General features: G+C 37.2%; 1 protein-coding gene across 2 annotated transcripts; it reads left to right on the top strand.

The window, feature by feature from the left end:
• Nucleotides 1-950: 950 nt before the first annotated feature.
• On the top strand, nt 951-10,112 carry LOC122058898 (DNA-dependent metalloprotease WSS1). 2 transcript variants are annotated; one of them, XM_042621607.1, is made up of 4 exons: nt 951-1,437; nt 1,553-1,748; nt 2,417-3,007; nt 9,677-10,112. In XM_042621607.1, the coding sequence occupies exons 1-4, from the start codon at nt 1,280-1,282 to the stop codon at nt 9,872-9,874; spliced, it is 1,143 nt and encodes a 380-aa protein (XP_042477541.1). In that variant the 5' UTR covers nt 951-1,279; the 3' UTR covers nt 9,875-10,112. The 2 variants fall into 2 exon arrangements, with proteins under 2 accessions (XP_042477541.1, XP_042477542.1); XM_042621608.1 differs by having other exon boundaries at nt 1,297-1,437; nt 1,576-1,748.
• The last annotated feature ends 10,130 nt before the right edge of the window (nt 10,113-20,242 follow it).

Here is a 20,242-nt window from a genome sequence, read left to right as displayed (position 1 = left end):
TGTGTTTAGGTGTGTACCTATGCCAGCAGATAACGTTTTTTTCTTCCAATTTTTAAATTTGCATACATAAGTTTCATCCTCATAAGAAAATAGATTATGTCAAAATTGGGGTGCATGTCCCTTTGAAATGACCCTGCTCCCCCATTGGTAGGAGTGTCAATTTTAGGCATGGCCGAACCCGATCGAGACCAATCTTATTAATAAATGTGTCATGCTAAAGCTTAGTCTGTTCATAATCGATCGTTCTCGAAGCATGTTGTAAGCCCGATAGTCACCCGATCGTGTACAAACCCGACCTATATAATTTTTTTTAGAATAAAGTATATATATATATTTACAAATTATTGAATGTAAATAAGTGTCAAGTATTTTATAAATTATTGATTATTTAATAAATATATTAAAATTTCTAAAGTCTTAAGATAATTAAAGCAAATTTAAGACTTTAATGGTGCATTAACCCGTTTAAGGCCCAATAGTAAAACCCAATTAAAACCCAAAACCTGACCGAATCCAACTTATTCCATTAATAGATAGGTTACAGTGCAAACAACCAAGCCTGCCTGGCCCGAGCCTAACCGATTGACATCCCTACCCATTTGTGTGCCCACCAACTGGCTTACCATAGGTGGTGTGCCAATCCTTCCTTAGACGAAAAAGACTTTATTTTTTACTTTACATTTTTTCTTGTGGTATAATGCTAAGCAAAACGTAGGTCACATTTGGTAGTCATTTTTTTTATTGGATTTGTTTATAAAATAAGATTAAAAAAAAAGATCTATTGACATTAAGTGGAAGATTCCGTTTTTTGTTCCCATAAAACAAAAAAACATTAGAAACAGTTTTTTGCGATGACTACCAAACGCAGCTTCTCTGGCCCTCTTCATCCACTCTCAATTGAGAAATCTGAATCCGGTGGGGACACGCGATGACGCGACTGGATTGTGTTCTTTGCCCTTTTCTTAATATTGTAGGGTGCCAAACGCAGCCCTGCTCGTCTTTTGTACTTTTCGTAGGGGTGTTCCCGCTTTGAACTTTATTCTTGTGCAAATTTTTGAATGTGGCCGCGACGATTCCCCCAAAATTGAAAAATATTTCTACTATCATTGGATCGGGGTGAAAAGCGCCGGAGAGCGATGGCTAATCCATAAGATTTTGAGATTGAATCGATTCACGGAAGCGGTCAGTCTTTTGAAATTTTGATAACAGGAAGAAACTCTTCTAATTTGATAGAGGGAAGAGTGTGGTTGTTTGTTCATCGGTGCTCTGATAAGGACGGATGAATCAGGGCGATCTTAACAAGGTTTGGGAAATCAAAACCCTCATCAGAAGGGACAGAGAAGATGAAGCACGGAAGCTTCTTCAGAAAATAGCTAGCCAGGTTGAACCCATCATGCGAAAACATAAATGGAGAGTTAAGCTTCTTTCCGAGTTTTGGTAATTCTCCTTCTTCTTCTTCTTTATAGTTTTGCAGATAAATTACATCTCTTTTTTTCTTTTCGATTATTATACTAAAGGAAATTTGAAAAATAAGATATAATTAAAAATGCAGTCCGAACAATCGGTCTCTTCTAGGGTTGAATGTGGGAAGAGGCGTGCAGGTTAAGCTCAGATTACGGATGCCAAATAGAGAATCGGAATTTTACCCCTACCATCAGGTTCTTGATACGATGCTTCACGAGCTGTGCCATAATGCCCATGGCCCTCACAACGCCAACTTCTACAAGCTATGGGATGAACTCCGAAAGGTTCGTCTTTTTTCACTTTTCACATAGATCCCATAATGCCCAATAGCCTATCAAAATACAAAGCTCTCAAGGTAGATTTGTATGCAGGTATTATAGTTATGGTTTTAAAAGGGCCTTCACCATGTATCTCCTTCATCAATATGTCAAATGTCCTAAGAATAAAAATATCAAGTGTGTGGTGTTGACTATTATTAACCCAATGATTACTTGGAAGTTGGAACTCTAGCCAGAGGTTTTCACAAGTTCTGCTTGAATTCATTATTTTTCTGTAATTATTTATTTATTTATTTATTTATTTTTGGTGATATCTGCAAGTAAAAAAAAAAATTCTGTTGAACAAATGCTTGTTAGAGATAGCATGTTAATACCGATGCATTTTCATTATCTGCCAGAAAATTTCCCTTAGGGCTCTATCAGTTGGACATATTTCTTGGAAACTCAATCTGTATTCATAAACTCTATTTTGTCTTGCCACTTTTTTTTTTTTTTTTTTTTTTTACAATTAATTTAAACATAATTACTACAAACTATTTTCTGTTGAAACAATTGGAGCCTTTATAGTCTGACATATGTTTCCATCTAGGTTATTTTCTATGTGCATCTTGACACAATCTTTTTGATTCTTTGCTTTAGAAGAATTTCATCCAAAAGCTCATGCTTTTCTGCAGGAATGTGAGGATCTTATTTCCAAGGGAATAACTGGCACAGGTGAGGGGTTTGATCTTCGAGGGAAACGTTTGGGTGGTTCTTCTCGCCAACCCCCTTTGTCATCTCTTCGCCAAACTGCATTGACCGCTGCAGAAAAGCGACTGCGTCTTGGATCTCTACTGCCATCTGGACCCAAGCGCCTTGGTGGTGACAGCAATATTATGGTTGCACTTAGTCCAATACAGGCTGCTGCCATGGCTGCCGAAAGAAGAATGCAGGATGATTTGTGGTGTGGATCTTCTGGAATGTTAGGTGAAGAAGAAAGTAATTCCAATGAATTCCAAAAGGTTGCTTGCTCGGGTCCATCTGCCAAAAGATCCAAAAATTCGAATTGTTCTCAACCACACGATTCAGTTTTGAAACCTCGGAAGAAAATTCGTTTGTCGGATAATGAGTCATTTGTCCATTCTTCTGATCTGAGGCCAGAATCTAGTTCTGTGGATTTAACTGCGGAAGCCTCAATCTCAGGATCTATGCTTAATCATGCTGAAACAGATGATACTGAGGATAGAGTTAGTTGGGAGTGTGGAACATGCACTCTGTTCAATCCAGTGAGTCCCACAAACTTAATATCCATGGATTTTTTCTTAAACTTATTCAATTTGTTGATGAGATGGATTTTCCTTTTTAAGCATAGCATCTTTTAGGCGTTGGATTGTTTTCTGGAATGTGTATTGAGTAGTAATTAGTTATATGGTACTGTCCTTGTTATGCTTTGTATTGTTAAGTTCTTATTCTTACTGGACGCTTGCAATACAACTATTTAAAAATTTCATAAAACTTTGAAGAATGTTTTTTTTTTAAACTTTGTTATTTACTCTGTTAATGGATGATATTTAAAAGATCTAGCTATGAAACTAGTGTGATGCAGATGGACAACCTTGGACCAATTCAAACCTATTTGTGTATTCAGACAGAAATGAACCGGGTCCAATTTGAGTCTTTGGCTAATAAGATATTTAAGGAATTTTATTTATTTTTGTTTTGGGATTAACATGCAATGCACACACACACGCGCGCACATATATATATATATATATATTAGCTTAAGTAGGAGATAACTATTATAATTTAGTTTTCTAATAAATTTGAGTTTCTAAGTTAGAGTAGGTTTTCTTGTTGGGTTTGTTTTATTGGTTATACTATGTAATTGTGCAACTAAAATTCAGATTTTAAGAATAGAATAGTGAAGTGTTTGTGAGTGCTGTCCAAAAGTGTGTGAGATTTTCTTCCCTCCTCCCTTTTTCTTCTTGTGCGATTCCCTCTCTCCTCTGCAACTTTGAGTCACATCTCAGTTCTTCCCATCTCCTAACCGGGCCTCCACCATAGTGTTTAGAATATATTTTTCCTTGGTAATCCTTCAGATTAACCAACTGATTATGTCATAAAAAAGTGTCTTACAACAGATCAAATTATTGCACCTTCAAAAGCAAAACTAACTGTCCACATTGCTTCACTTATCCAAAAGAAAGGTGCACGAGTTGTGCATTTGGGAGTCAATCAAATCTTGGTGTACATCTTCGCCACTTATTCTTGCCATCCTTTCAGAACTATATATTCTTCTGTCTGGCACTTTGGCCTTTGGCTCTCTTGTGTATTCTCTGTTTAATCCTCAAATATATATTTTTTTCTTTTGGCTTGAATGTCATTCAACTCCCAGATGGTAGGTCAAGAACAACTGATAAGATGCTTATTCATTTGGGGGAAATCCATAAGATGCTCCTTGATAAGATTCTGAAGCTCCATTTGCTACTGTTTCTCATAGAAGAGAAATATTTGTAGAAAATTTGACCCTAACTCTTTATGTTATGTTCCTCAATGTAAAATCTTTCTACTGTAAACAGCCAGTCATTTTAACATTTGATGATTCTAACCAACTTATCATACTAATTTCTCAACATTGGAAAGGGGTAATGGATTTCTTGTTCAGTTTTTCCAAAACTGGAACTATTTAGGTTGCATTTCTTTCCAGGTAGACAGCAAGTAAAGGGAAAAATTTTCAATTAATATATATCATACTATCATGCTATTATATAAAAGCACGAAGTGGCAAATCTTTCACTTGACAATTTGTCCTTTCTTCTTCATTATCTCTTCTTTCCATTTTTTTTTTTAATATTGGTATCCTTTACATTGTTATATTTTTATGACACTTAAAATAATATTTCTCTCTCTCTCTCATGTCCGCTTCTCTCTCTCCACTTTCCTTTTCTTCTAATAATTAAAACTCTCCTACCAATAGTAAAGTCCTTAGATTCATTCCTATTATTCATATCCCCCTTTATCTCTCACTTTACTGTCCTACCAATAGGAAACTCCCGAGATTCTATGCTATTTCCTCCTCCTCTCTTGTTCTAAATAGATTCACTCACTCTCTCTAATACGTCTCTGTCCCCCTTACCAATAAGAAACCTACTCTTTTTCCATTCTTTCTATCGCTCTCATATCTCTCCAATAGGAAACCTTCTTTCTATATAGATTCTCTATCTCCAATGCAACTCTCCTTCCCTTACTAATAAGAAACCTACTCCCTTTCCATCTTTCTCCTTCCCTTTGCAATAGGAAACCTCCTTAGATCTCTCCAATGAAACCTCATATGCATCACAGTCCAGACGAAACAATTACTCTAAAAAAGAATACCTGCTTTTCCAGGTTTGTCTATGGGTTCTCTCCATTTTTCTACTTCCTAGGCTGATCTGTTTCAACTATTATCTCTCTTTGAATCAACGTTGCGCCCAGCTGATTTAAAGATCAGTATTTGTGTGCTTAATGATTATCTTTAGCTGATTCATTAGAATATGCTGTGAATGATTTTGCTTTATACCTTGCTACCTATTAGTCATTCTAGATTTTCAATCTTTTTTATGGTTATTATTCTTTATTTGAACATTAACTTGACCACGTGTAGGAGAGGAATATCTCCATTCTCCTGATCTCCCAATATGTAGTGTAGAAGTAGAGCTCTGTTTGGTTATTGTCTTATTATAGACATATTTATGTTGTCAGATACAGCTTTTGTATTTTTTGTTAATCAAGATGGACATACCTTTATAATTTAAACATTTTACCTAGATATCTTTAATGAGAAATCTTCTTCAATAATAAATGCTTCTTCGTTGGAAAAAATAATGGCTACTTTTGGGCTAGGTGGGTTTTTTTTCATTGATCCCTTGTTTCGTTTTTTTGTACATGCTTGTACAGAGAAGGAAGCTTGATTGAATCAGAACCAGATTTAACTCTTACCTGTTACTAGGTAGTATTTTAGCATTGCTTGGGCACCAAGTGTGACGTTGTTCACCCATCTTATCATAATTCCCCAGGTGTAGCTGAAGATGAAGACTACATGCTACCAGACTGTTTTCAAACAAAAAAGAGTTTGATGGTTCACTCTGTCTCTTCCCATCTCAATTACTCCCTTCCCCAGTAGCATTCTTGTAACACCCTTAGGCATTGCTGAACATTCTGTTTTGGTTTCAGTGAGTAATTTCATCCCACTGCTGATGAAGAGAGCATCAGGGTTCCCTTTAGGCTTGAGTGAATCAAGAAGTCTAGCTGTGGCGCTGCTGCCACTTCTGTTACTGTGATGCAGTACCAAGGGTTTACACAAGGAGAACCAAGACCAAGGTCGACCCAAGTGGCTGACTGGGTCGACCCAGATCCGGTCCAAGTCAGCCCACGATTTGGGCTGCTGATGGGGTTACTAATTAGTCATTTAGTTAGTAATTTAGTTTCTATTTTGAAGTCTTACATTAGTTTCTAATTTTCAGTCATAAGTTAGTTTCTATTTCCAGTTTAGCAACTAAGATTTTCTATTTTGTAAGTTTCTATTTTCAGATTTTAGTAACTAGTTGAGTTTCTAATTTTTAGTTTCCTATTTCAGTTTTTGGAAACTAAAGTTAGTTTCTATTACATGTAACCCCTATCACTATTATAAATAAAGTTGATGGCTCTTTTAATGAGCCACGATTTTGACAAACTACATGGCTGCGGCTGCTGTTTTCTCTGCAAGAGAACTTCCTTGTGTTTGATCAAGGTATTGGGTTGGTGTTCGATCCAACGACTCTTTGCGGCGTGAAGTCCAAGAGGTTCCTCTTCAAGTGTTCCTTTTCTCTTTCTAAGTCTTCTTTTCAAAGGTTTGTTACTATTCAAACAAATCAGGTAACAGATCTGATCTTCTTTAAATTTCTGGTTTCGAATTTCCCAGATTTCTCCTACCTGATCTTTCACTGATCAGACCAACCAGCCACCTGATGGCTCCCCTATTCTGGTCGAGTGTTAGGCCTATTGAGAGGGTGGTTCGATCCTAATTTGGGGTCAATCAGACCTGGGATTTTATTGTTATAAAAATTCTCTCTATTCTGGCCAATTCTGGTTTCTGCCCAGAATTTTGAATCGCTTTGTTCTGGATGTTGCTGATTGGTTTCTGGTCGTATGTTTCATTGTTTAGTCTTATTAATTGGTGATTTAAGTCCTTAATTCCTTGGCTGATTATTCAGTTACAGAATTTCTGAAATTGTTGAGATCGATGAATTTTCTGATATTTTATTGGGCTGGTTCTGGTTGTTCTTCTGATTAAAAGTTTCTGCAGTTTGGGCTGGTTTGACTTGTCAAATCTATTCCCACATTATACTGGTTCTCATCATCACCAACAGAGTGAGTGCTGCCTTGTGTTGGAATGGTGGGAATGGGCCACTCCTCCATGATTGCTTCGTTACAAAACTTTACTCTAATATTAATCAAGATTAAACAAAAAAGGGAAACCTGCAAATGAGTATAGTCATACAGACTTACAGAGAGATTGAAGATAAAGTACATTCAAAGCTTCAGATTTCGTTCTTTTAGGTTCAAAGATTTGCACCTAAGATTAACATATCAAAATACTTTAGGTTCAGATTTAGAGGCTTGAGGCTTGAGAGAAATTTGTCACAAATGGAAGATGGACTTGCTTCTGTAAACCATGACAACAAACACTAGTAAGTAGTTAGGTTTGCTTTTACTAATATAGCAAGAAGGCATGATTAGACTTGAACTGAACATATATTTCTTCGGTTGATCAATTTTTTAATTGGAGTTGGTCAAGCAACAAAAACAAATAATGGGAAACTAACAAATCTTTCCACAGATAGCAGGAAAGATTTTATGGCTCTCAAGCCTCTTAATCTTTATTTGGTGTTTTGCATTTCTGTGGGGGTGGGTATGTGGGTTTGTCATTACTCATGAGGATTTTTATCATAAATACTCTTACCTTGTTACATACTCTCTCTCTCTCTCACATATGTTGTTTTTTTCAACACCTTTTTTCCAACTTTAATCACTATAACTTAGGCCATGATTCATATCTGAGCAGAATATTATTATTATTAATTTTTTTTTGGTTATAAGAGCTGAATATTATCAGTTCAAGTATCAATACTCTACTTTCTCTAATGTCTTAAATTTGTCTCACTATTAATTCCAATTTCTAACTACCAGTTGAGGTTTCTAAATGTTCTACATATTGTCTTAAACAACCACCTTTTTAATTTTTTTTTGTTCTTTATATTATTTTTTATATTGCTACTATATCTTCAAATTTGTACAGATAAACGATCTCTCTCTCTCTCTCTCCCCTTCAACTATTAGTATTTTTTTTCCAAAACTCCTATGCTATCGATCTCTTTCTGTCTCTCTCTTTCCCACCTTCAACTAATATTTTTTTTTTTCGCTGAAAAAATCTGTCTTAGTTACTTCTGGTCTAAATTTCTCTTTTATGTAGTTTTGAGCAGGGAGGATATCTTTTTCTATGCAGTTTTATATATATATATATATATATAAGTGTGTATCATTGTTTAGCTCTCTCTCTCTCTCTCTCTCTCTCTCTCTCTCTCTCTCTCCCCCAACATAAGACCACATGCATTTGCACGTGTATATTTACTAGTATATATATTACTTTAATAATAATTTTATTCGAAAATTTTCCTTTTATTTGGTTTTTACCTTGAAAATAATGGAGCCTTAAGGAAGGGGTGATCTAAATTGTCTTTTCAAAATTTTTATACCTAGTCTGATGTGGTCAAACCAACATGAAGAATTTAAACCATGAAAAAGACACTTCTTTCTTTGCGAAATGTTATAGGCTATTTTGTCCTTAGGTCCTATGGTAGATCAAATCCATGATTTGTCAATATCGGGCGACCATGGACTTTGTGATGAAGTTTTATCTTGAGCTGGATTAACTTTTTAGACTTGTCACACTGGAATGGAAACATGATCAGCTTTAGGGAATAGAATTTACTAAACTAATGCAAGCTATGTTTAAGAACATCTGTAGATCTCATGCCACACTAATTGCAAAAGGTTTGTCACAGAGGCATGGAAAATTGATCAAGATTAGGAAGGTAGACTTTACTAAGTTGATATAGATTCACAGAATAAGTTTAACAGCCTTTGTTATTTTTTTGGTGAAGGCCCAAGAAGGCAAACCCTATGACAGTCAGTGTTGACAACACTTACTGAGGGCATAACCTTTCCTAATTGCTAACAATTCCTCTGTCAAGGTCTTTTGCTCCTGCAATTTGTATAAAAAAGTAAAGAAATCAGTTAAACTCATTTTAATGGAGGAGAGATTTTTGTTTCCCAACTTACAAAAAGAAAAAGGGAAAGTGGAAAATTGAATGCAAAAAGTTTTTCCTTTGCTAGTTGGATTATTGATGCATTTACCTAACTTAGTTAAAGTGAAGGCCACTTCAGTCCAATGGATATGTATAAAAGAACAATATTAATAATCTCTTCAATAGCTATGAGAATGTGAAATAGCTGTATAAAATGGTCATTGGTAGTCTTTAAAAGGTAAGTCATTGAGGATGTAGGCTATCAACTAGAAATCTGGGTTGATAGTATTTGTGTTGTGTGTCCTGCTTGCAAGGAATGTATTGGAGGTTCCAAAAGTTTTTTTAATTTATCAGCACTTGGCAGGGAACATCTTCGATTAGAAAATTTATAGTGCTTGAGTAGTACAGAACTAATTCGAATACATCTCAGTGGAACTTGCCAGTTTTATAATATATTAGCAGTCTGCAACTTCATTTCTGCATATTCCTTGCAAAATGAAAATTTCCCTTAATGATCATTTATTATTCAGCCTGGACATATTATTTCCTGTTTCTTGTTTCTAAATACCATCCTTACTATAAGTCATTTTTTTATTATATCTCATTGGTTATGATTGCGGGTTACTGTAGCCATTAGCTCCAATTTGTGATGTTTGCGGTAGCCAAAAGCCTAAAGATGTTGCAGTGAAGTTCAAGACCTGGTCTTGCAAATTTTGCACTCTTGAAAACAATATCAAGGAAGAGAGATGCTTTGCTTGTGAACAATGGAGGTATTCAAGTGGGCCGCCAGTGTCGTTCCCTGCATCCAATGTTGGCGTCTGGGATTGATAGCTGGAAATGGTATATTTTCTGTGAGGGAGGAGGGGGGGCTATAGGAATTGTTTTAAACTGATTTCTCCTTTGCTCTTGTCAATGAATATCATGACTCATGATTTGAGATCTAGTCGTTGACGTTGATGGAAATATGAATACGGACCCTTGGATTGGACATGGATGTTAGGGTGAAGAAATATTATATTAATTTTTACTGCATCCAAATTTTACCTGCAAGAATATTTTCTCAAAATCGTCCTTTTTGTTGTGAATTGAAGTCTTGTATAACCTCTTTAGATCGTTTCTGCAGTAGATTTTTGCTTGTTTGGTCCCAGTGTTAGCATTTAATTTGTCTTTTGGTTTCTTTGACCTTGGAGGTCATTGATCCATCCAAATTATACCTTGGGAAGTTCTAGTCTGATATGTTAACCAAGGCTTTATGTATCCTTCTGTATTTGCCAACATTAACAGATATGTAGTTGCAGATACTTTAGGAGTTGAACCAAAAAGGACTCTTCAAAATATGTTAGCATAACTTCAGCAGTGATCCAATATTATGGACCTTACTATTCCAGAATCTAAGCCTCCCTGAGATTTAGATTGGCACAAAACATCCCATGATAAGGTATGAATTTCCCTATTATAATGACTGATTTAATAAGAGTTGTTCTCCCTAAGGGTGTTAATCGGTTTGGTTTCGGTTTAAACGGTTCGATTTGGTTCACATATATTTTGGCTGAAACCAAAACTGCACCATTTACTAAACGGTTACACTTTTTGAAATCGCAACCATTTACTAAACGGTTGCACTTTCTGAAATCGCAACCATTTAGTAAACGGTTTCGATTCCATGGTTTTTAAACCGTTTCGGTTTCACAGTTTTAAATGGTTTTGGTTTTGGTTTATTTCATACAGTTAGCAATCGATTTGCTGTTTTATTCGCATGTTTATTAAAATTTGCTTTTGGTGATAAACGATTCAATCTTGAAAATGTGAAATGCAAACCATTATGTTTTGTTAAAACAACCAAACAACTAAGCAAAATAAAATATTTTGATAGAAAATAATCTCATGTGCATCTAACAAGTCAGTAAGTAATGCTTGCAATAGGGATTTTCTTCTTCTCCTTCCCCCCAAATAATGTGTTATAATATTGAAAAATATATATTTAATATGCCATGGTATAAGCAAAAATTGCATTTTTATCAGTATACATTCTACTTAGTGCGTTGGATTAATTTAATCAGCATTCCAAACAATGAGCAAGCTACCTCTAGAAATATTTGCAAGCTTGCAGCACTCCATCTTTGAATCAAATGAGATACTAATGATTTTTTGCAACCACCTTATTTAATCTTTAAACAGATCGGTTTGATGGTTTAAACAGTTCGATTATCACGGTTTTAATTCGATTTGAAACCAATGGGTTAAACGGCTCGGTTGGGTTTCAATCCGTTTAGCTAATCGGCATGAAACTTGAAATCAGACTCAAACCATTTACTAAATGGTTTTGAATTTGGGTGTAAATGGCTCGATTCGATTTCGATAAATGGTTTCGGTTTTAAATTCACATCTATAGTTCTCCCTGCTAGGGATAGCTAGTTTATTTTCCATCCAAATAATTTAGCTTTAATCTTTCCACTATATCTTGTAAGATATGCAATTAGATTTATGCCGCCAAAAAATTTAATATTCAGAAATTTGGCACCATCATGCTAAGATATAAAGAAGTAATGTGTTGCGGAGATGAGGATGTTAAATAGATGTACGTATCCAGATATTTGGCATCATCATGCTAACAAATATTATATAAAGAAACTATGTGTTGTGGAGATGAGGATGTTAAAATAAATGTACGGCAAAACTAAAAAAGATAAAGTAAAGAATGAGCATTTTAAGAATGGTACGCTTTAGACATCAATTTTTAGGATAACAAAGCCCATTTCAACCTTTTTTTATTCAAGAAATGGAAAATATCTTGAGCAAAACTTTTGGACTCCTCTAGGAATTGGAATTTATCAATCATTTACTTTCTGCACCCACTTCAAATAGCTGATCAAATCGTTAAAATTAAGTTATCCATATTATGTAGAGAATTTTTTTTGTCTTCATTCCATTTCTGGAGTTCTTAATACTAAAATAACAGTTTTTTTTTATCTCATCAAGCTATGGTCCCACCATGTTGGGAAGGAATGTGCAACTATGAGGACAAAAATGAAGCAAACAATCAACATAACATGAAAGGTCTAAGTGGTTTAACACGAATGCCTATGCCCACTTGAGAAAATTCAAGATTTTTCATTAAGTCAGAAAAACATTTTATACCACTTTTCACAAAGTGAATTCTTTACTTATGTTTAAGGTTTTTCATACAAAGGTATTATTATGAACAAACAATAAAGATTTGCTTGTACTGAACTCAAAGTGCCATGCTATTATTACTTATTATTCCATACGGTGAAGGTATTGCTTTTTTTTTTTTCTTAAATAAAAAAAAAAACTCATGGTGCCAAGTGTGAGGGAATGCTAGACATTTGATAATTTCTCCTCTGACTAAGATAAAAGATCCCATTGAAGTGGCTAATCCCTTGCATATTATATGCACATATCATAAATAGCTATTATGGATATTACCCATCTGCCGAGAGAATTCATAAGCGAATACAAATCTCAGGTATCATCCTCTTTGTATAAAAAAACCCTAACAACCCTAATCCCTACACAATTATAATTGGCTTGATTCAGAATGATTGGATCAACATCAACATCGCATGTGATTCCATATCGATGGATTGATACAGCCGAAGGATAAAAAGTTAAAAATTTATTTTTAAAATAAAAATCAGGGCTATTTATGTTTGATCCGAACTGATACGGGTCAATCTAAATTAGGATCGGACTATATCGGCCAAGGCCGATCCCTGGTACCTTAAATCACGAGTGATGGTTCAGTCACCGACAGTCGGATAAAAATCGTCTGCAATTCCAATCTCGTGCAATACTATGCAATACCCTTTGCAGAGGTCGACACCTGACAATGCTGGAGTGGACAACCCAGATGAAGAGAGAGAAGTAGATGTTACTCAGACCGGTTTTAATTTGATTAAACCGAATCAAACCGAAATAATGTGGTTTCGCCTCGGTCTGGATTTCCAGATCAGGTTATGCCGGTCCAGACATGGTAGCACTACCGCATCAATTGCTTTGCTCTTTCAGCACGATTCCATCAAATACAATACCAAGGAATACCCAAAAGAATTAAAGCCTCTATTCTCAGCTTTCGGAATGAGGTATTTTGCAATGATTTTTTTTTCAATCAATGCCAAATTGCTACTTTACCAAGTTATCCCATTCCAGGGCGTTCTCATTCCTTAAATTAACAAATTTCAGTTGAACAAGTGAAAAATTGCCATGTGGTTGAATCTAGTGACATGAGAAGCATGGAATAGACAAAACGCTGGGTAACCGCAGTCTCTTTTTCTGATCTTGAAGTCTTGTGGCTGTTGGCCAAACTAACAACTCTATGAACCAACTTTTTTCATCTAAGGATATCACCTGACATACCACCGGCATCGACCTGTCTCAATGGTGGTGGATCCTGGCTTAACTGGTTCATCCACATATCATGTAGAATTGTGAATAGGTAAACGGATGAGTGATGAGTTACTCTATTCTCAATGGAACAAGATATGAATAGGCCATGTGTCGTCTTGCAACCCTGAATCCAGCCATGTACCCTCCCATGTATATTCATGCATCTTGTCAATAGTCCTGAATTTTTAAATACTTTATTTTCCACTTGGTGAAACTTGACATGTGAGGAGTGATCCGGATTGTCGTATGATCAACTTATTTCTCTAAAATTCAAAGGAAAATTTTATAAGAAAATTATACGAACAACAATGACGTATTTAGCTGAATGTTGACAATGAAGAAACAACATATAAACATACTTAGTGTAGCTGAAATAAGGATGTAGAGATGGGTGAGTGGTAAAATTAGAAAAAATAAAATAAGGAACTAACAACTTAGAGCTGATTTAGGAGTAATTCTAATACATGTTACGTTGTGAGAAAGTCGTTTGAGGTGGCATGGGTATATGCAACATTGGCCTTTGAATGCGACAGTATGGAGGGGCAATTCGATTCAGACTGAATGAGCAAAAAGAGCCATGGATAGACCTAAAATGACTCTAGGAGAAGTGTCGAGGAAAGACATGCATAGCTTAGGACTAGTGACTAAGTATAGCTTTGAATAGAGCTGGTTGGAGAAAAAGGATCCATGTATCTGACCCCACTTAGTTGAGATAAGGCTGAGTTGAGTTGAGTTGAGTTAAGTTGTATTGATCATTGGCTACCACATATTTGTTTTTCTGTCTTTCCGAGAACTGTTTATAATCTAGCATCATTCTGTGTTTTAGAAGATTTTGTTTGGCATGCTTGTTTGTATTTAGGATTTAGTAATCTTTGGCTATTATCTCTTTGTCCTCCGAGATATACTTGAAGGGAATGCGACTGCAGACTACAGTTGTAACAAGGCTGGTGCTGGAAAGACTCGCTGTGCATTATGTGTCACAGCGGATGGCATGGAAGCTGCTGAAAGGCACTCCCTCTGCAATCCTGAGTCTTAAAAGGGACAAAACTAGGATAGATGAAATTACATCAATTGATGTTATTATAGTACAGACCGTCGTTGTGGCTCCACATTGCACTGATTGCTAGTTGATATAAAGTAACTTATATGTCTGGTGAATGTGTATAGACTATAGACCTTTAATTCCCAGTCTTTACCAAATTTTATGATGTTATTGTTGGTGTATGATATCTTGTATTCCGTCGCAGTTTAATCCAGGGGGTACTGGTGTAGTACCTAGACAGCCAGGACGACGGTCCCGCTAGCCGGTTAGCGGGCTGTGGGGTTGCAAGGGGGGCAGGAGGCCCCCCTGCATAGCAGAGGGTGTAGGGGGGCGCAGCCCCCCGCTCGAATTTTTTATTTGAGGGCAATTGTAGTTTAATCCGGATTAGGGTGGCAATTGTAGTTTAATCCGGATTAGGGTTTTTTCGCTAGATATTTGTATCGAGGGTTTCTTTCTCTGTAATGCAAGCAATACTGAGAGGTGTGAGGACGAGCGCTGTAACCCTATTCTCCATTGATAGTGAGACAGGATCTCATCTCACCAGGGACGTAGGCAACCTTGCCGAACCACGTGAAATTCGTGTGCATTGTTTGTTTTGTTTTTCCATTATCTTCTGCATCGTTTTAGGGTTGCGTTTCTACAGCTATGCCATTGTTCTATCCTTCATTGCCAATATTCAACTAACATTGGATTTATGTGTATTAGATGCTCCAAAATCTGCATATAAGGGGGATGCCAACTTTTGTTTACTTCTACAGCGTTAGTAGAACTACTTTCAGAGGTCAAACTCTTGAATGCCAAATGATGTTTACACTGACTATTGTGCTCCCCCCCCCCCCCCCCCCCCCCCCCCCCCCCCCCCTTCCCTTCCCTTCCCTTCCCTTTTCGTTGATCAGGTCATTTGCTTGGAGTTTTAGCATCATGGCTTGTTCAAGTAGGAATTGAGATATATCGATGCTTCTCTCGTATTGCCAATGGTGGAGAGGAGAGTGATAGTGATAAACGTGAACAAATTTGGGTTCTTGGGAAGAAGGTTTCGGGTGGGACTGTAAGGTGTGGTGCATCCTTGGTCTTTGCTTCTATTGGAGGTGGGGATTGGTACCATTTTCCATCCTTCAGCAGGGCAATGGATTGGTAAGCAGATTGCATTGTGTTTTGACCCTTATGTTTCCCGTTTAGACTTTGTTTAGACTGTTTTAGCCTGGAAAGGACGGGGGAGCCCTTACTAAAGCAATTACATCTGGTCAGGTCAATCAGTTTGACAGTTGCTATCATTTGATGTGATGTGACATCCTAATTTTTCTAAGCTCCCCTTTTAAGGGTTTGGTTTTGGGTTTTGCTCTCTGAGTTGTTGAAACCATTGCTTTTACCACTGGATCCAACACGAGCTGGTCCCAAGGCTCATATCCTTATCTTGTAGTCATTCTGCAGCTCTCATCTTGTCTTAAGTTTTGATACAATTTTTCTAGGTTTTTCCCGTTGGCTAACAAATCAAGTTGTCTGCGTTTCTACAGGCTGTGCTATTGGGGACTTGGCTGGGCCCATAATTGTGACATTTTGCTTGGAGAGGACGCTTTAGTACCTATGGGATGAGCCCAGCATTTCTTAATTTTTGCGCTGAATTGAAATTGCGACCAGTGCACCTTAATTGCGATTCAGATCTTCAGAATGGTTACTAAAATTTTTTAACTGTTTTTATTTCTGATAGCAACTATGGAGCAGATGTTGGGAATAGGAAAGGCACTTCCCCATTTCCAATTTCCAATAGGCTGTAGGCTGTAGGCTGTAGGCTGTAGGCTGAAGACACAGTTTGGGAGTGGAATTGCAGTTGCTTTTCTTTGTTTACAGATTATCTCAGATTATCTCAGAAACTTGATTGTAAGAAATTTTGGACCTTGAAAAATAAGGATCAAAATCCTCTGTTTTTTCTATTCTTGTTTTTCCTTGTTTTGCTACTTGCAGAACACGATACGTGGACAACTGAGGATCCAACGATCAAGGTTGGATGAAGATTATTACATCCGGTACTTTGATCTAAAAGTTGTCTACGTGTCGTGTTTGCAGGTAGCAAAACAAGAAAAAACATGGATGGGATAAACAAAGGATTATTTTCCCTCGTAACCTTACTTCCCTTCCTGCTATAACCCAAAGCTGTCCCTTCTTACTCGGTAAACCACTGGTTGTCTCAACTACCTGCCATTTGCATACTCTGCAAACGTAGGTGACTGCTCCAGCCAATCCACACCCCAAGCTACCCCATCACAACCCATGGACCCAACGAAAGCCACTACACCAGCCATCACTGCACCTGCGCTCAACACCAGATTCAAGTACTCCTGGCCGTCCCAAGCCCAGAAGATCTACTCTATTGCCATTTTCGTTCAACTTGGAGTGCTTCTAAGCACAGCAATTTTTCATTGAAGGTAGATGGATCCACCATAGGCTGCTATGCCTCGCCATCTTCTCTTTTGGTTACTCTGTGGGATTTCTAAAACCCAATTGCGATGTCCTTCGTGACTCGTTGATTAATCTCTGGGAATCTAGTGGCGCTTTTTTCATACCCTGCTTTGATAAAGGGTATTTCTTTGTGGAGTTCAAAAACTGTATGCTAAGGGATCGAGTGTTTTATAACTCTCCCTGGTGATTTGATAAATACCTGCTGCGTTTTCTCTCCCATGCTCTTGATGCTGCTATGTATGAAACCAAGAAGTTATCCCATTGTGGATCCATATATCGGTCATTCCCGATTCATGTTTCTCTGAAGAATCTATTAGAACTGTTCTCTCTCGTGTCAGAATATGCATTGTGATGCTCCTAAATCCAGAAGAAATTGGCCTACAACACTTACCCGCTAGGGTGAAAATCAAAAATAAACATGGGGATTCAAGTTCAATGACTATTAATATGAACTCCACTCCATCTGTTAAACAAGGGGATTTAAGCTTCCTCCCAAAAGGGGTGTTTAAAGAATGCCTTTCCTCTTCCGTTTATGGTCAATAACTGGCCATGGTTTTGATATTCTGTTCCAGTAGTCGCTTTAAGTGGCTGGACCAAGATCGGAATTTCTGGTAAGAGCCCAACAGAACTTTAAAGGGTTTCTTTGCCCACTGTTGCTGCTGCTAAGTGTGGTTTTCTACCTTTGGAGATGTCTGCTTTTCCAATTGGCAATGCAATTCCAGCTGCAATGACTCAATTGGTGGGGTCTACACCATCAAATTCAATACTATGATGGAGGATGATGAAGACTTTACACCAGTGTCACTGTTCATGGATAAGTCGGCGTATTCAATTACCTCAATCTTTGAGAAGATTGGTATCCCTAACACTCCCAAATCTGGTAAATTGGATGGCACCATAGGTGTTGGCTTGGTAGCTTTTTACCCCCTATTCCCTTCACTTTACCCAGTATCCCATCTATTCAGACTGATAGACCAACAAATACTACTAGCCTAAATGCCCAACCCAACCAGGATAATCCTTTCTATGATACCAACCTTACTTTTGGCGATCTCCCAGGTATGAGTTTCAACATCCCTGCTACCATCTCTATCCATCAGCACTCCTATTCCCATGCAAACCCAAAACCAGCTATGCCCAGACCAGATGGACGAGGTTGTGGAATTGTACCTACTAACATTCATTCAGGGACGGCTTTTGGGGTAAGCATTTACCTCTTCACTGTGTTAACATTCCATTGTTTCTCCCACTTTGTTAACATGCCTAAAGAACCTCATTCTGGAATCAATTACCTATTCACCAAAACCGAAACCAACTTTTTTATGCACTCAAAGGCTGGATCAATGCTTTTTCTTCGGAAACGGTTTCTTCCTCCAACAAGGACAAACAATCTTGTACACCAGGGGAGGAGAATCAAGCATCGAATGGGGAAAGGGTGAATGCTGAGAAGTCAGACGGGGTAATTCCTTCACCTTATTCCAATTCCTCAATTGACTTGACTGTTGTGTGTTTCTTTATAATTGTTTGTTTTATACTTTATTGGTTCCAGCTTAGTTATAGAGTTTCTCATCAATCTTATAGCACCTATTCTTGATTTTCTTTCAATTTTTTTCTTCTGATAAATTTCCGTGCTTGTGCTTGAGCTTGTGCATTCGACTGACTGGTCTAATTCTCTCCTTTCCTCCGCTAGTTCTTGTCTTTAAACGTTACATTCTTGGCATATTTCCATCTTTACATCATAATGCTAATCTTTTATTGGAATACTCGTGGGTTGCATAGCAAGTTTACAAAAAAATGCTTAACACATCATTGTATATCTCTACGTCCGGATATTATTTTTCTACGCGAAACAAAATGTAGAGATCATGATAACTTCTGTCTTCCAAACTTCTTTGATTCCTACAATGCTGGCCAGATGGTATATTAACAGTTTGGGTGAGAGAGAGGGAGCAAGGGAGGCATGTTGGCCCTGGCATCAAACTCGATACGATTTGACAATGTGTCCTACTTCCCACATTTTATGGCTCTACATTTAAATGACAAATTTTGGGGAAATTGGTGTCTGATTTGTCTTTATGCCCCACCCTAGGTCCACTTGAGAATTCCATGCTGTAATTCTTTGCAAGAGTTTATCCTTTCTTTACATGTACCATTCCTCATTATTGGAGACTGGTATGAGGTCTTAACTGCTTCTGATAAATTGGGAGGAGCACCTTTCTCTCTCTCCACTGCTAGGTCAATATTGTGTCATATCATCTCACATGGGAACCTTTCTGAAATTAAACCAAAGGGTTCTAGATTTACCTATTCTAACAAACAAAAACCTCCCAAACTCATCAAAGAATGTCTGGACAGATGCTTTGCATCACCGTGTTGGTTACACCTTTTCCCAAATGCTTCTGTATCAAAATTGGCTTCGATTGGATCCGACCACATCCCATAACAATTAACCTCAAGGGGACCAAAGCAACTTTTAAAAAATTATTTCATTATCAAGATGCATGGTGTCATCATCTTGACTTCTCATCTTTTTGTGGTACAACGTGGAAGATGTACAAACATGATAATTTCATGACCAAATTGTCTAATTTCAGTTGAATGCTGTCAAAATGGAACCATTCAACATTTGGACACATTGACACTCTTAAGAACAGTTACTTTGAAAACTTTTTATCTTTGGAATCGAATCTGATGGATGCTCGTCAATGTTCCCAATTGGGTGAGATTGCCCAAAATTTTAAATGGATTTTTGATGCAGAAGAGGTGTTCTGGTTCCAGAAGCCAAGACATTCTCACATTTCTGATGGTGATAGAAACACCTATTTCTATCATGCTATCTCAAAACAGCATATCCGGAAAAGAAGAATTGAATTCATATGGAATAACAATAATGAATTGATTGATGACACTCAAGGAATTGCCAAAGCATTTGCTTTTTTCTTAAAGAATATCTACAGCATTTCAAATCCACTTGATCCATCCTTTATGGAATGTTTATTTCCAAAGATCCTACTGGATACGGATTTAGAAACTCTTAATTCTATTCCAGAGGATGCGGAAATAAAAAATGGCACAGTTTTTGGCTATCGGGCCATACAAAGTCCCTGGGGCCAATGGTTTCCAAGCGTGCTTCTATCAGAAATTCTGGGATGTCATTGGGCCTGATATCATCTCTCTTGTCAAGGAATTCTTTAATATTTGCTCCTTTCCTTTTGGGATCAATCACACATTAATTTGCCTGATTCCTAAGAAAGATGAGGCTTCCAGGGTTGAGGAATTTCGTCTCATTA

Source organism: Macadamia integrifolia, chromosome 13 (assembly GCF_013358625.1).
Source record: "Macadamia integrifolia cultivar HAES 741 chromosome 13, SCU_Mint_v3, whole genome shotgun sequence".
NCBI lineage: Eukaryota > Viridiplantae > Streptophyta > Magnoliopsida > Proteales > Proteaceae > Macadamia > Macadamia integrifolia.
The sequence above is the reverse complement of the archived record's forward strand: the minus strand, read 5'-3'. Positions and strand labels throughout refer to the sequence as shown.